We start from the raw sequence: 16,933 nt of genomic DNA, 5'->3' as shown, positions 1-16,933 counted from the left end.
TGGACCTGAAACCACAGCTGGAAAGCTTCTTTGATTTTCTTCTTCTAATTACTGTCCTCTGGACAGGGGTATGTGAGACATAGTGTCACTTTCACTTTTATACATACCACTGCAACATCCTTTGGGCAGTATACAGCCCAGCTATCTGCTGCTCTCCTCCAGCCATTGGGATGAAGCTGAGTTGCAGGAGATTGGAACTATAATGGATCTAGTCCCCATCCTCTTCAGCTGGCCTGTTCAAAGTTACATGAGCTTAGGTGATAGGGACCAGAGGCCATGGCTCTAAAACATCTCTAAATAGGGACTGATATCATGTGGAAGAATAACCACCCCTCAGCAGATTTGTTATGGCTTGTTTTATGTAGAAAGTACAGACTTTCTATGTAAAAACTTAATATTTCTCTGAACATCAGTTTCTTCATCTGTAGAAGAGAAAATATCTCTGTTAACTTGTTAAGAGAATTACATAAAAATAACTTGTTAATTTCTAGGGATAGCCTTTCCCTCTTTAATTGCCCTTTTTGTTATATATGAATCTTTTCTGAGGAAAAGTTAGTATGAGAACTTATAATATGAAGGGTTAAAGAAGAAGCAAAATATAAATATCCTGGCAGAGCTTCACAAGAAAATTTGCTGCAGAGTGGAATTCAGCTAAAAAAATAAAAAGTCTTCTGATTTACATTTCCTTCAAAGTTATCTAGTTTCTGAAATAACAAAAAGACTATGTTATTATGTGAGATTAAAGCCATAAAAGGTTAGAGTGAGTTCTAGCATATCCGATAGGTTCTGGGGCTGATGTTTGTTTAAGAGAAATTGCATGAAATGTGTTTGTTGTATATAAGGAATTTTAAAATATTTGAGCATAAGGTTTTCCCTGTTCTTTTTTATTCTGTGCTGAATAGCAATGTATAATAAAATTAATGGAGAAATTTGTTGTCTCATTTAGGCATCTTCAAAAAATGATATTTCCAAAGTTTGCAGAAAAGAATATGAGGTATGTATAGTATTTAACAAATTTGGATAGACTATTCAGATATTATAAAAATTGATAGAATCACTTAAATTTTAAAATGAATTCATTCTTACATAAATTGCCTTTTACTTTTCAGAAAATATAGCCTTGACAAAAATATCATTTGTCTTGTTTAGAAATCTTAAGACTTTAGTTGACTTTTGTTGAAATTAAGCATTAATTTTAAATGAATGCCTAAATCACATATACAGAGGATTTAACCTATAATGTTTTCTTAACAAAGCAATTGGTTGTATCCAAAGTTGTAAAATAATTTTTCTTGGGATCCATATTCTCTTTTCCCCTTTTCCTATCCCTTGACCCCAAAAAAAGAAAAGAAAAGAAACAAACCCATATTGCTATTGTAAATAGCTTCAATTTTTCGTAGGATCTTGCATTTGGGTGGGGTGGGGTGAGGTGAAAGTACTAACTTACAAAGGCTGTATTAAATCTGAAGGACTCTTGTCTCCCAATGGTGGTATTTTAAGCACTGTGATATAGAGAGGGGAGAGTTATTAGGGCAGAAGTAGGTAAGGTGTTTCATATCATGCAAATATGTACAGAAGTGTCCCTGATGTGAAAAGGTTCCTTATTGGGACTGCTTTGTTTCTAGAGTTTCATGGTTAAATGTGACAGCATTATTGTTTTTTCATAGTATAAGACCATGTAATTAAGGATACTTAAATGCCTATACCTCATTCATCATCTATAATAATAAAAGCATAATATGCTAATTAGACCAGACATCCTTCCGGACGAAGCAGGGCTACGGGGGAAGCCCATGTCCTGATTGCCTGCCAGCGTCCGGAGGGAAGCCCGGGTCCCAGGTGCCAGAGGGAAGCTGGTGCCAGCAGCTGGGGGGGGGAGGAAGGCCTACTCTTGCATGAATTTCATGCATCGGGCCTCTAGTTTTTATATATAAACATTGGAATTCTTATTGCTTTTTTTTTTCATCCTCTCCCAAGGATATGTTCATTGATTTTAGAGAGAGAAAGGTGGGGAGGGGGAAGAGAAACATCAGTCAGTTGCCTCCTGTGCAAGCCCCTACCAGGGTTTGAACCTGCAACCTAGGTATGTACCCTTAGCAGGAGTCAAATCCAAAGCCTCAAAGCATATGGGATGATGCTCTAACCAACTGAGCCACCTGGCCAGGGTTCTATTGCTTCTAATAGTCTGTGTGCTCTTGGAGAAGAAAGACAGGACAACTTTCTTAACTGCTTCTAGATTATATTCTGATTTGCTTTTTTTCTTTTCTCAAAGCTTATAATTCTGCCTCTTGGTTAATATTTTTAAATTGGAGAATCTTATTTATCTTTTGTCTCTTTGTACTATTTGCTAACTTACCTCTGTTCCTCTGAAGACAAATTTCCAAATTAACTGTAACTTTCCTCTCTTATTGAAGAGAGCCTTGCTATAAAGAAGTAAAAGATCTTTTTTTTTTCCTTCTTATCTCTCTACCTTTGAAATAACTAGTTTTAGTTTCTCTTGAACAAAGTGGCTAACTATAATTCCTTCTTTTCTCCCACATGATGTCTGACATTGTCCATCTCCTGTAGCCTGTCCTCCATTATTTTAGTGTGCTCCCTTCTCTTGTCTGGATTTCCGCATTGCCCTAGGAAGTCTGCCAGTATGTGTTGATGAAGGACGGGACAGGAAAGGTAAGAGAGATAAACACTGTCCTATGAAAGAAATACTAAGAGTAGTTTACTTTTAGTAGTTTATTTCTCTTACTTGGTTTAGAATTAAGAACCTATTTTCCAAAAAGCTACATGCCAAGAGAGTTCATTTGTATATATAAAAAAGTTGAACCTCCTAATAATTCAAGATATTTCAAAACTCAGTTTGATTTCTTATATGTATTTAGAAATGAAAAGAGAGACAAGAACACTTTAATACAGAAAGAAGGTTCTGCATTATAAACCCCAAATAACAATCACTGTCATGATTGTTGAAATTTAGTTTAAAGATAATGGGTAAAGTGAATTGGGTAAGTTTGGTATTATGGAACCTATTTTAACTGGATTGGTTGTTTATCAACATTAGAATAATTTATAAAATTAGGCTTTTAGTATCTTTTTCTTAACACTAGAGTGGTCCCTGGGGTGAACTTCTAGTTGTGTAAGTTTTCCTTTAGGCTTACAATATTAGGGGTTAGCATTTATCCTGAAGGATGATTTTTTATAGTTTGATTAGAGATTCAGAGAGTGAATAATATATTCAAAGGAGCTAATGTTTCTCTTTCCTGGTGAGCTGATGCAGAATCGCTTTTGAGGGGATTTCCTAAGAATTTACTTACTTGAATAAAGTTAAAACATTTTAATAACATTTAAGATTCTGAGTTTTGTTTTCAATGAAGCTAAGGTAAATCAGTTAAATGTAAGACATTATTATGTCTGATTTTATAACATCTGGTTTCTTACACAAATCAATACTAGTAAATATTTATTGAATACCGAGAGGCAGGGTTTTTTTGTTTTGTTGTGTGTGTGTATGTATGTGTGTATATATATATATATATATATATATATATATATATATTTTTTTTTTTTTTTTTTTTTTTTTTTTTTACTGATTTCAGAGAGGGAGAGAGAGATAGAAACATCAATGAGAGAGTCATTGATCGGCCTCCTGCACACCCCACGCCAAGGATCAAGCCGCAACCCAGGCATGTACCTTGACCAGGAATTGAACCGTGACCTTCTGGCTCATAGGTCAACATCAACCACTGAACCAAATCAGATGAGGCCCTAAACTAGGCTGATAGCAACAGAGTCGAGTATTCAGGAATAAATGAGAGACTTGAAGGCAGAATCCATCCACAGAATTTATTGATGGATTCAATATAGGAAATGATATTCGGGGAAATAAAAAAATAATTATTAGTGAATCAGTGAATTGGGAGATAGAACTGAAGAAATTGCCCTAACCGGTTTGGCTCAGTGGATAGAGCGTTGGCCTGAGGACTAAAGGGTCCTGGGTTCGATTCCGTTCAAGGGCATGTGCCTTGGTTGCGGGCACATCCCCAGTAAGGGGGTATGCAGGAGGCAGCTGATCGATGTTTCTCTCTCATCCATGTTTCTAACTCTTTATCCCTCTCCCTTCCTCTCTGTAAAAAATCAATAAAATATATTTAAAAAAGAAAAAAGAACTGAAGAAATTATTTGGCATAGCTGCATATAGGGACAGGCTGAAAGAGTTTAAGGGAAATGGTGGATAGAGAAAGTCATCTAATTGGAATACTAGAAGAGAAGAAAGAATATGGAGTAGATTCAATGTTTAAAGAAGCCCAACAAATCCCCAGCAGGATGTTAAAAATGTATATTTATAGACACACCTCATAGCCAAAGATCTTAAAAGCAGTCCGAAAAAAAGGACATTACCTTTAAAGGAGACCATCAGCTGATTTCTCAATAGCAACAGAGGAGGCCAGAGACAGAATGATACCTAAACTGCTCTGAAAGAAAATAACTATTAATCTAGAATCCCATGTGTAGCAAAAAATTTTTTTCATAATTAAGATATTTCCAGACAACAAAAGCAGAGAATTGCCATTATTGGACCCTTTATAGAAAGACTTCCTCTCTAAAGGAAGTTCTAAAATAGCTATAATTATTGAAATGCAAAAGAAAAAAAAAGAATGATGACAATACAAAGTGAGTAAGTCACAACATACACATTGTTTAAAACAATGTATTTTTTAGTTTTTTAAAAAAGCAAATACACAACAGTATATACACAACAATAGCATATACATTGGGAAAGTTGTTTAAAGAAATTGAAGTATGTTGAGTGTTAGGTCTTTTTAAATGTTAATACCTATATCTCAGAGGTAGTTAGGAATGCGGGACTAAAGAAGAGAAGAGAAATCATGCCCGAAGATAACTGTGAAGTAAACCTTGAACTTCAAGAGTAAAAGAAAACAATGAAAGAAAAAGCATAGAAAAAGGGAGAGAGCTGGGCTTTGAAAGTTGCTTCTTTAGGGAACTAGAAGAGAAGGAGCCAGATACTAATCTGAGAGGACCAGACCTATGTTCAAAATGAAATGAGATATTCCAAGAAAAAGAACTTCCTATCACTGGCAGTGTTCAAGCAAAGGCTTACTGGATTCACCTGTTGTGAAGGGGATTTCTGTAGTGGACAGGAGATTTGACTAAAGATCTCTCAACTCTACAGTTCTCTTATTCTGACCAACACTTAAGAAAGAGTGCTTCCTTCAGTAGTTAAGAGTACTTCTTTCAGAATCACATCTGTTTGGTTGGGGCCACCAAAATCAACCAGTGGCTTGGAACTCTGTCGTGGTGTCATGAGAATGCTCACTTCCAGGTTCTCCATGCATTTTCACAGGCTCGGTCCTTAGCCCTAGAAGTATTGGTCAGGCCACCGGATTCATGAATAAATGATGCTAGAACCAGAGATGATACTTAAAATATTTAATAACTGGAACCCCATAGGCACCAACAGTCAGAACAAATGCGGGCTATAAACCATCAGTGTAGCCATACTAGTGCACATTGGCTGATTAGAACTAAAGTAAAAACGAACCCATGTTTTCCATGAGTTGTGATACAAGTGTAATTTTTAAAAATTGTCTGATGATAGTTATTTTCTTCCTTGAACGTCATAATAAACATCAAGATTATCTGAGGCTGGTAAATTTCCAGGGACCTGGCAATGGTTAATGACACAAATTTTAGTTTCAGGCTGATAAATCCATTTTGTACCTTTATGTCAGTCCTTACCTGCCATTCTCTTAACACAATGGCCATAAATATAAACACCTTTCCACTTGCTGCATGACCCACTGAAGTATAATGCTACAAATTTGTCATCAGACTTACTTCGTCCACAGATTCTTCTTTATGCTTTCTTTATATTTTCAGAAATGTCATCTTCATTTCTCTCCTTTCTTTCCTAGCTTTGTTCAGTCCAGTTATTTGATGTTACTTTATAAGGAAGATGAGAAACTGTGAAGGAAAGTCTGTAAAAGATATTTTTGTGAGGACTCACTTTTTAAAAATCTTTAGGCATTTAAGTTGTAAACTCAGCAGTTGCTAAACAAAACTAAAATAATATTCTGTCCTGGAGCTCTGGTCCTATAAAAATACTAAAATAAAATTAAGATTCAGGGTGTTAAAAAGAGGCTCTAAGAAGCTCAATAACAAAGATGGTTGGCCTTGTGAGTTTTAGGCTCAGTTCTTTCAGCATCATTCTATCAACGTGCTGCTAAATGCATAAGAGAAGGGTGCAGGTATGTGTTAAATTTTATTTTTTGAATATTCACATGGTTCAAAATTTAAAATGTTATACAATAAAAAGTCTTTCTTTCACCTCTTGTACTGCAACCACTCAGTTCCTTACGTTACCAGAAATATCTTATGCATATAAAAGCAAATATGTGCATATATTCCTCCTCTGCCCCCCTGTAACACAGATGGTAGCCTGCCATACACTTTGACCTACCCCTGGATGCCAGTGTTTGGTGCATATTTATGTATGTCTACATACAGTATATCCTCAGGAAATTCAAAATTAAATGTTTGTTCTAAAGATTTCTGTGTATTTTATTTTGCTTCATTTTCCCTCAAATTAACCTTGATTCTAGATTTACTACCAGAAGCATAAAGAAAAGGGATAACAAAATATCCCCATTTAGAGATAGGATTACCAGAATATCAGCACCAGCAGGATTATCTGGATAGCTGGAGGCCTCCTACACCTCAGTGTGATTGGATCTGTGCTGCAGTGGTTCTAAGAATAGAGACAGTCAGCTGTGGGGGGTTTTAGCAAAAAGAATCTTGTGGTACTTTGTCCCAGCAAAGCCTTCAGGGGACCTAAATGTAAAGATAAGGAAGCTCTGAAAATTGCCGTGATATAGTAAGTAGAAAACTGAATGGGAGGCTTGGTAAATGGTAAAATGCTATATAGGTGTACTGTATCAGAGTAGATTTGAGCCGTTACCTGCAGCTGATGAGCTCCAAAAAGAGCGAAACCTATTAGGTCCTGCAGTACTGGCTTAAGATACTATAAAACCTTGATTATGTTCCATTTGTATATTGTTTCATTTGGTCATACTTTATATTATAGTTTGGGGAAGATAATAACTCCTATTTAGTCTCCCAGTGCTAGTATATTTCCTCTCTAGTCCATTTTTCCGAGAAGTCACCTGAATGAGATCATACCAAAAGGGAAATTTAATCGTTCAGATTGTATTATGACCTGGTCTAATCTCCATGGCCAGGTTTTCCCCACTAGGCAATCTCATCTACTCCCCCATAACGTCATTGCCCCTGTATGATGACAAACCCAGAATCTTTGTTAGCTTCGCTTAAGTACTCCTGAATCACTCTTGAATGTGTACTTTTGATATTCAATTGGCATTTCAAATCAGGCAAACTGATTATTACCCTTCCTACCTTCCTTACCCCTCCTTCCCTCCTTCCCTCCTTCCCTTCTGCTCATACCTCCCTCCCCCCTCCACACACACACACATGAACTAAACCTTTTTCTTACATGTCTTGCTTGGTTCCAGACACATAAACTAAAAACCTAAGAGGTATTGACTATTTTTTTCATCATCTCCCACAAATAACTAGCTATCAAGCTCTAAAAATTTGCCTTCGAAATATATCTTAAGTCAGTCTGCTTTCCAGATCCTCAATTACTGTCTTAGCTGAGGCCTTTAAACCACTTTCTGGACAACAGCTGCCCAACTAGCTTTCCTATCTCTAATTTCTTCTTTTATCTACTACTTTCTTAGAATAGTTTTTTTGAAAGACCAAATATAGTCATATCACTCCCTTAAATAAAATACATGGTTTATAGCAGAAATTATAAGTTGCATAAGGGAGGGAAGAGTCAGAGGCTAGATAGAGAAGAGTTTGGTATGTCAGACTGAGGAACATGAACTTTATCCTATAGGTGAGCCATTGAGGAGTTTTGTTAATTGTAGTTGTACAACCTGTTTGTTCTACCTGAAAGTCCCTCTTTCTGAATCTATCCTATTACTCCCCATTCAGTGATATGATGGAACTGGGATCTTACTAGCTAGGGATAACCGATTATTAAATATTCAGGAGTTTTGTAAACCAGTTTTTTTTTTTAATATATTTTATTGATTTTTTACAGAGAGGAAGGGAGAGAGATAGTTAGAAACATCAATGAGAGAGAAACATCGATCAGCTGCCTTCTGCACATCTCCTACTGGGGATATGCCCGCAACCCAGGTACATGCCCTTGACCGGAATCGAACCTGGGACCTCTCAGTCCGCAGGCCGACGCTCCATCCACTGAGCCAAACCGGCCTCGGCGTAAACCAGTTTTAAGTTTGAAAGCAGCTATGATTAGGGTATAATGGACATCAGCAAATACGGCAAAATTTGGACTCTTCCCCCAATCCCCAAACTCCCTTGAAAGCTGATCCCAGCACACCACTACCCCTATCCAACTGGCAACTTTGCTTCAAATTTTGATTTAGTTTCTATTTAAAAACTTTCCTGCCAAGTTCTCTTGCCTCCACACACATAAAATTGATTGCTACTTCTAAAGTCCTTTACATGCTTTATTATATAGCATTTGTCATCTTATAGGATAATTCTGTTCACATGTCACTTTTTAACACTACACTCTGAGTTCCTGGAGGCAGAGTTTATGTCTCTTTTGTCTTTGTATCTGTCATTCATTTATTCACTCAGCATTCATTGAATTTATACACTCCAAAATGATAGACTTAATTGGTGTCAGACACTGTTCTCAGGGTACAAAGATGAAAAGATTTAGCCACTACCTACTAGAAGCTCATAGTCTAGATCATGAGAAGAGAGAAATTCAAATAGTTCATTACAATACAGTGAGACAAGTACATTGTTAGAAGTCTGTACAAGACACATTGGTGCCTGGAGGAACAAAAATCCCTGTTCAGGGTAATGGGGAAATCTCTACAGAACAGGTAAGACTTAAAGGATGAACAAAAATTTTTTGCCTTGTAAAAAGGTGCTACAATTAGTATTTTTATAGCTAGAACTAGAGGCCCGGAGCACAAAATTCATGCACTGGGTGGGGGGGGGGGGTGTCACTCAGCCCAGCCTGAGCCCTCTCACAGTCCAAGGAGCCCTCGGGGGATGTCCAACTGCCGCGGAGGTGGGAGAGGCTTTCGCCAGCGTGAGCCTGGCTTCTGGCTGAGTGGTGCTTCCCCCTGTGGGAGCGCACTGACCACAAGGGGGCAGCTCCTGCGTTGAGCATCTGCCCCCTGGTGGTCAGTGTGCATCATAGCGACCAGTCATTCTGCCGTTGGATTGATTTGCATATTAGCCTTTTATTATATAGGATTTTTAACAGGAATTTTTTTCACTCTGGACAGCTGACTTGCACAGGTTCTTTGTTTCAGAATAATTAACACTTGTATAAAGTCTATAAATTAGGCATTCTTTGGATGAGTAGAGAAAGCACTTAACACATTTCGTACCGCTCAGGAGTTTTCTCGTGTTTCGTGCGCCATCTGTTAAGGACCGCCCACGAGTGTTCTTGTTTTTCACGCCCATGGAAAAAGGAACGAATCTAGATACTTATGTAAATTTTGTTTGGTCCCTCTTCATAGAGGAAAATGTTTTACGCAGTACCATATGTTAAAAAAGTACTAGGAACTTTAATTGTTTAATTGTTTTTGTAAATAAAAATGTTATAATTATTGAAAAACAACACCTAAAGTGCATTATGATGATTTAAATAACGTGCAGTTTCCCAAAAACGTGCGGTCCCTGGCGTATGTCTTAGAGATTTCTGTGCGGTATGCAATGTGTTAATATAGCACATCATTGAAAAACATCATTTTGTTCAACGTTGTTTAGTAATGATGCTGGTGAGAGATGCTGTAGGAACTTAACTCTTGTTTATATCAATTAGCCAATGGTAAAATAGCATTATATATTCTTTTGTGAAAGTCACAGAACCTATCAACGATGTTAAGTGCAGACTTACTGTATTGTATCTGTTAGCACAATAATGTTGTCCAGCTGTATAGTGAAGTTGAAGATGTCTTGAGACCCTGTCAACTCCAGTATGCTGACATGTTCTTTGGGTCTCTGATGTTGTGGTAGATCTTCACTTCAGTAACACTGTAAGTTTGATCTAGTCTAGGGTAAAATGAGTGGTGAGGGCGCTGTTATAGGGAGGCACATTGGGTATAATATTGGTGGCAGAATGTCAAAAGAGGCTCCATTTAATAATATATTTATTATTTACCAATAATTATAAACTCTCAGTTACTTCCTGTTTTTGCCACCAGATGGCGATCAGACATTTGAAGGACAATTGACTAAGAACTCAAGATTGGCTATCTTAAGAAATGAGGAAAGCCTGGCTGGCATGGCTCAGTGATTGAGAGTCGACCTATGAACCAGGAGGTCACGGTTCGATTCCCAGGTTGTGGGCTCAATCCCCAGTGAGGGGCATGTAGGAGGCAACCGATCAATGATTCTCTCTCCTCATTGATGTTTCTATCTCTCCCTCTCCCTTTCTCTTTGAAATCAATAAAAATATATAATAAACAAAAGAAATGAGGAAATATAAGTTAATGCTGTGACTCATTATGTGTATATCTTAAGCCCTGTCAAACTAATCAGCAGTAATTAAACAGTGAAAAGTGGAGTTATCTATGGTTTAGTTACCTAAGAAATAATTTATACCTAAATATAGTTACTTAAGATTAGAAACCTTTTATCACAAAAGGTGACATGATTAGAGTCTATGTAATCATGATGAGTGTAATCAAGAGAAGGGTTGAAGGCCCATTCTTTTTTTTTTTTTAATATATTACTGATTTTTTACAGAGAGGAAGAGAGAGAGATAGAGAGTTAGAAACATTGATGAGAGAGAAACATCAATCAGCTGCCTCCTGCACATCCCCCACTGGGGAAGTGCCCGCAACCCAGGTACATGCCCTTGACCGGAATCGAACCGGGGACCCTTCAGTCCTCAGGCCAACGCTCTATCCACTGAGCCAAACCGGTTTTGGCGAAGGCCCATTCTTTTAAACATTAAAATTGGTAAAGATAGAGATATAAAAACAGTATTAACACTGAGGAAATACGTGTTTGGTTCAACAAATTAGAGTAAATCTATTTGTGAAGGGTCTATCAATAGACATTAAGAGAAATGAAAGATACTTAGGGAATATTTCTGAACTCTGAATATGATGTCAAGGGAGACAGCTGTGCCCTTCTTCTAAATCAGGGGTCAGCAAACTTTTTCTGTAAAGAGCCATACAGCAAATACTTGAAGCTTGCAGGCTGTAAGGTTTCTTTCTACCCAATTCTACCATCTTGGTGTGGGTAAAATCTAGGGTCTATAAGTGTTTTCCTTTCTAGGCCTGTCTCTGGCATCTGTCAAATAAGGAGTTAGATTAGATCATCTCTGACATTTTTCAGATTTTGTGTCCTTTTGTACATCTCTCAAGCAAAGTGATCCCACAGGCTGACCCAGAGTGATATTTCTTTTATTTGTAAGGTCAAATTTTTATTTTTTAAAAATATTTTTTTATTGATTTCAGAGAGGAAGGAGAGGGAAAGAGAGATAGAAACATCAATGATGAAAGAGAGTCATTGATTGGCTGCCTTCTGCACACCCCTACTGGGGATGAAGCTCGCAACCCTAGCATGTGCCCTGACTGGAAATCAAACCACAACCTCCTGGTTCATAAGTCGATGCTCAACTGCTGAGCCACACCGGCCGGGCTTGAAGCTAGGTTTTAAATATCAGTAAAGCTGGTCCTTTAACAAGTCCAGGTCACATGGCTGGCTTGTGATTTAGTGCCGGGGTCCAACCCCAGCAGGTCCAGGGGTTCCCAAAGGTGTAGATGGAGTCGGCGAAGAAGGAAGGACACGGAGACAGCGTTCAGTTGATCAGCAGCCTAGCCAGGATCTCTAGCCAGGATCTCCAGCCAAGTTCTGGTCTGGATCTCCAGCGAAGTTCTGCTGTTTATTGTCTTGTTACATCCGTATTTATCCCAGTTGATTTTAATCCTGTCAATTTCTATTACAAAGGTTAGGGCGTTTCTTATCTCCATTCCAGGGAGTAAAGATTATGTAGCTTAAGCATGATTGTTTGTAGTTAAAGTGATTAACTACCCGCCTGGCACTTAGTTAAGGAGTTTCATCCCCTCCCTAACTTCAGGGAAAAATCCCTACCTGGGGAAACAACCTTTCTCAGAGAGGTCACCTTGGTTAAAACACAGCGCTAAGGGGAGCAAACATATTAAGAACAGTATGCTATATACGCCAGGTCCCTTGAAACATATGCTGTGCAGATGTTTCTATCCTGCAGCGACTGTGTCAAGCAGCAAGGATGGACCGGCTTCCGGCAATTTAGCTGAACTTAAAAGCCCAAATCATCTCTATTCAACAATAGGGTGCACTTGATTTCCGTTTACCTTTTATTTATGTCCATATCATTTCTTTTAAGAATTCATCCTTTTCCAATTGTGAGTGATAATAATCATAGCTGACAAGCCCTGAATATCCAAATGGCCATGTATAGGAATATTTTGTTTTTGTCTTTCTTCACTTCTTCTTTTCCTTACAATGACTTTAACACAGTGTGATATTATCTAAGAGTAATCTAAGAGCTCTATAAACACTAATTTGAGTCTCAGGCTCTGCTTTTGACTTGCTCTGTGACTTTGAGCAGTTTATCCCCTGCTGAGAAAACCAGACTTTCATCTGTAAAATGATAGAGAGATTCCCATCTGTCCACAGGATGGCTATGTAAGAAACACCTTTGAAGCCTTGTTTAAATTTTTGTGCTTTACTCCTGAGTCTGTTTCTTTGTCTAGGACAGGGTTCCTCAAACTACAGCCCGCGGGCCACATGCAAATACAAATATTGTATTTGTTCCCGTTTTGGTTTTTTACTTCAAAATAAGATATGTGCAGTGTGCATAGGAATTTGTTCATAGTTTTTTTTTAAACTATAGTCTGGCCCTCCAACAGTCTGAGGGACAGTGAACTGGCCCCCTGTTTAAAAAGTTTGAGGACCCCTGGTCTAGGATAAGGCCTAGGAAGCTCAGGTGATACTAGTGCATGGCCAAGTTTGATAACAATTAAAGATGACCTCTAAGGTTCTGGCAACTCTAAAATGCAGTGGTTATATGAAATATGTATATTTCCCTAGAGGTCCTTTATTATATATCATTTTCTGGAACTTCTATATATTCCTGCAAAAAATAATTGAGATTAATATATTGTAGTTTCTCCCACATACACACATTGGTATAGCTTTACATAAACTTGGTTTGCCATAACATGGTCCATTTATGGCTCAGGTGACAATCTTGATCCCTAATGTGTATTAGAAGATGGTTTCCCTTTTCACCAGAATGCCATCGTATAGCTTTTTTGTTTTCAGTCTTGGATTTAGAAAGAATTAAATGTTTGTGATATCCTGATTTCCATATAACCATAAAGTGAAATAAAATTAGAAATTCAGTGTGGTTGTTAATTTCTGTTTGTTTTTAATTTACAGAATGCTCTTTTCAGTTGCATTAGCAGAAATGAAAGTAAGTATGTTATTGACGGTTACACCAACAGTCCAAAGAGCAAAGCACAGTTTGCAGATTATGATTTAGCTGTTATGAACACTGCCAAGACCCTGCGTTATAACTTAGGCTCTTAGTAAACCATCTGAAGGACTGTGCCCGCAGGATTCTGATAGGCACCTTCCTCTGGAGTGCTTAGGCCATTCGTTCCCATGCCCTGTACTAGTGCTAGATGTATTAGAGGAAGGTCACGGATTTACCCCGTTTGAGTAAATAGGATCACTTTCAGAAGTTAAGCACTCCCACGGGACACCATGCTGCACTTGCTGAGGGCTGCCGCTCAGTTCAGTCAGCGGACTTTCACTACGTGCTGTGTGTGGAGCAAATACACATCTATAGGGGCAGACCCTATAGACAAACAACTCTGGGACATGTGGCTTTTGGATGGTGTCACTGATAAAAATGCTGTGGGACTTCAGAGGAAGGAGGGATCATATCCTACAGGGATGCTTAGAGTTGACTTCATGAGTTGGTGACTGAGCTAGGCCTTAAAGGATGGGCAAGTTGTGAACAGTGGAGTTGGAGGAAGGGCATTCCAAATGAAGGGAATAGGAAACACATCTGAGGAACGAAGAGTTGTCTAGGTTAGCTTGGCAGTGGGGTATATCAAAGAATAATAATAAACATTAGCTGTCTATACTTTATCTTCTACCCTTTCTTCCAGATACTCTCTGACACATAATCTTATGTCCTCCCACAGTGGTGAGGAAGCCAGCATACTGGGGGAATCAGAAGATAGGCATCCTTATCCTGTTCTAACATTTTTCTTCTGTCCTCAGCATCTCCCCAAGACCCCCACCCACTTTATCCTCCTTGACATTGACAAATGTGATAAATGTAGCCATTAATAATTGTTCTTTGTGATGCAAATGAACAATGCATCAGTGAACACAGTAAATTTGGTAGTAATTACAAGTCGAAAACTTATGTGGCACAATAGGTATGAAACAGTGTCCTTGCCCAGGGAATTGAGGCCTGTCCTGCATTAGTTCAGTCCTCGTTTAATTAATTTATATATGCTCTTATCACTACCATTATTATTTCTGGAAGTTGCCTGCACAGTCACCAGAAATCTGATTCTGGTTCCTCCATAACCATCTCTAATAATTATCAGAGATTTCCTACCTGCCTTTCTCTTACCCTTTTCCTGCCATACCTCTATCTTGTCTTCCTTCAGCTTCCCACAGATTGCTTAGCCTCTCTATGAATATTTCTTGCTCTTTCCATTATAAATTCCACATTTGCACTACCCAGTCACTCATCTAGCTCTTCCCAGATACTTTAAATGGTCCTCTTGATTTTTAAAAATACATAAATCCAGAGTCAAATGTGGGTTTTACTTTTCAAAATTGAAAAGGTTATATCAGTTGTAAAGTGAAGACTATTTTAATTTAGGCATATTCTTGCAGATGTTCAAACATTGTAGAACTTTGGGGCTTTTGTTTCAAAATATAAAATTATATAATAGTCAAACTTATGAAATGATCCTGATATCTCTTAGTTTTTTCAAAATATATTTTTTAATGATTTTAGAGAGGAATGGAGAGGGAGAGAGAGAGATAGAAACATCAATGATGAGAGAGAATCGTTGATCAGCTGGCTGCCTCTTGCACACCCCCTACTGGGGATGGAGCCCGTAATCAGGCCATGTACCCTGTCAGGGAATTGGACTGTGACCTTCTGGTTTATAGGTCGATGCTCAGCCACTGGGCCACACCAGCTGGGCTATCTCTTAGTTTTTCATGGTCCTATTTTATAAATGTGAGACATTTGGGGTTTTGTTTTATTTTGTTTTGTTTTGCTTTGCTTTGTTTCTAAATCTCCACAAATCTAATGTGGAAAGCTTTTCTAGTAGTTCTCACCATGGGCACTATTGGCATTTTGGGAAACATTGGCTGTGTGAGACTGCCCTGTATGTTGCAGAACATTTACTAGTCCTGACCCCCATGCACTAAATTGCATTAATGTTACCCACGTCACGAAAACCAGAAACATTAACATATGCATTCACATTCTCCCAGGGGGATGGTATTACTCCTGCTGAAAGCCATTGGACTATAAGTTGACCAATAGTGACTTTCTTATACTGGTGAGCACCTGAATGTCCTAATGGCTATGCCTGCATTAGTGCTGATTTTAAGTACTTGTCTTCTGTGGCATGGTTTTATTTCCAAAATAAAACGACACATGTTGTTCTGTCATGATGATGATTTATTAGCAAATAGCTGATCCATTTCAATGTCCTCTCCTTTTTCCCCTCAGTGGGCTCAGTATGTTGCAGCTATGCAGGCCATCACACAAACTGCCGAGAATACTGTCAAGCCATTTTTCGAACAGACTCTTCTCCTGGCCCATCTCAGATCAAAGCAGTGGAAAATTACTGTGCCTCTATTAGTCCACAATTAATACACTGTGTGAACAATTATACCCAATCTTACCCAATGAGGAACCCAACAGATAGTAAGTAAAAGGGACATATTTCTCTCATTTCAATCTTTGGTAAAATAACTTATAAAATAGAAGTAAAATTTTGTAGAAATCTGCAGTCTGGGGCATTTGGGAGATACCAGACTTCCTTTGGTGTTTAGATTTTACAGATTGGACATTATTGTCACAGCTAAAATATGCCAGAACAACAGAGCTGGCAAGGGTATGAAGAAACAGGCACTCTATTCTGAGGTGGGAGAATTTGTTAGTACAGATTTGAGGTTACAACCATGAGAATTTCAAATAATTATACTTTTTAATCTAGCAATTCCACTTATCAGACTTTATCCTTCAGCAACACTTACAGATTGGCAAAATTTTATCTACACATATAAAGGATATTTGCTACAATATTGGTGATAATAAAGAAAAATTAGAAAAACCTAAACATCCATCAATAGGTTATTGATTAAAAGTGATAACTAGATAACTAAATCATATAGCTATATAATAACAACAACTATCTATTTACATAGAAAGAAGTTCAATATATAATAAACAAAGTTGCAGAACTAAATGTATAGTATGATACATTTTTAGTATATAACTATTTGTTCCATATTATATGTATCTGTAATGTTTGGATTTTTACTAATAAACAGTTATTACTTTTTATTATAGAAACATCATTAAATGAGATGAGATCCTGCTATTTTTTAAAATGTCAGCTTGTATATCCTATAATCAATTTTTTTCAGGTTATCAAAGTTTAAAAAGCTGACTAATTAACCAACTGACAAAAAACTGATAGGATTTATAAGCCAGATGCCATTGTTTTGATTTATACTGGAATATTGAAAGACTTGTTTTTCAATAATGGTGAGTTCTGGTGATAGATACCTAGTCTAT

At 37.7% G+C, this 16,933-nt stretch overlaps 1 protein-coding gene across 2 annotated transcripts in view; it reads left to right on the top strand.

Annotated features, from left to right (window-relative positions):
• RECK (reversion inducing cysteine rich protein with kazal motifs) overlaps positions 1 to 16,933 on the top strand; it is a 66,554-nt gene that overhangs the window by 25,278 nt on the left and 24,343 nt on the right. Inside the window, exons 2-5 of one of the 2 annotated variants that reach the window (XM_036330396.1) lie at positions 947 to 994; positions 2,569 to 2,670; positions 13,525 to 13,558; positions 15,860 to 16,057. In XM_036330396.1, coding sequence (XP_036186289.1) covers positions 2,650 to 2,670; positions 13,525 to 13,558; positions 15,860 to 16,057 — 253 coding nt within the window. In that variant the 5' untranslated portion in view covers positions 947 to 994; positions 2,569 to 2,649. The remainder of the gene's footprint in view (positions 1 to 946; positions 995 to 2,568; positions 2,671 to 13,524; positions 13,559 to 15,859; positions 16,058 to 16,933) is intronic. The other variant, XM_036330395.1, reaches the window with a different exon arrangement.

The sequence above is a fragment of the Myotis myotis genome, unplaced genomic scaffold (assembly GCF_014108235.1).
Source record: "Myotis myotis isolate mMyoMyo1 unplaced genomic scaffold, mMyoMyo1.p scaffold_m19_p_12, whole genome shotgun sequence".
NCBI classification, from domain to species: Eukaryota; Metazoa; Chordata; class Mammalia; order Chiroptera; family Vespertilionidae; genus Myotis; species Myotis myotis.
Note: the sequence above shows the minus strand (reverse complement) of the source record. Positions and strands in the feature narration are given on the sequence as shown.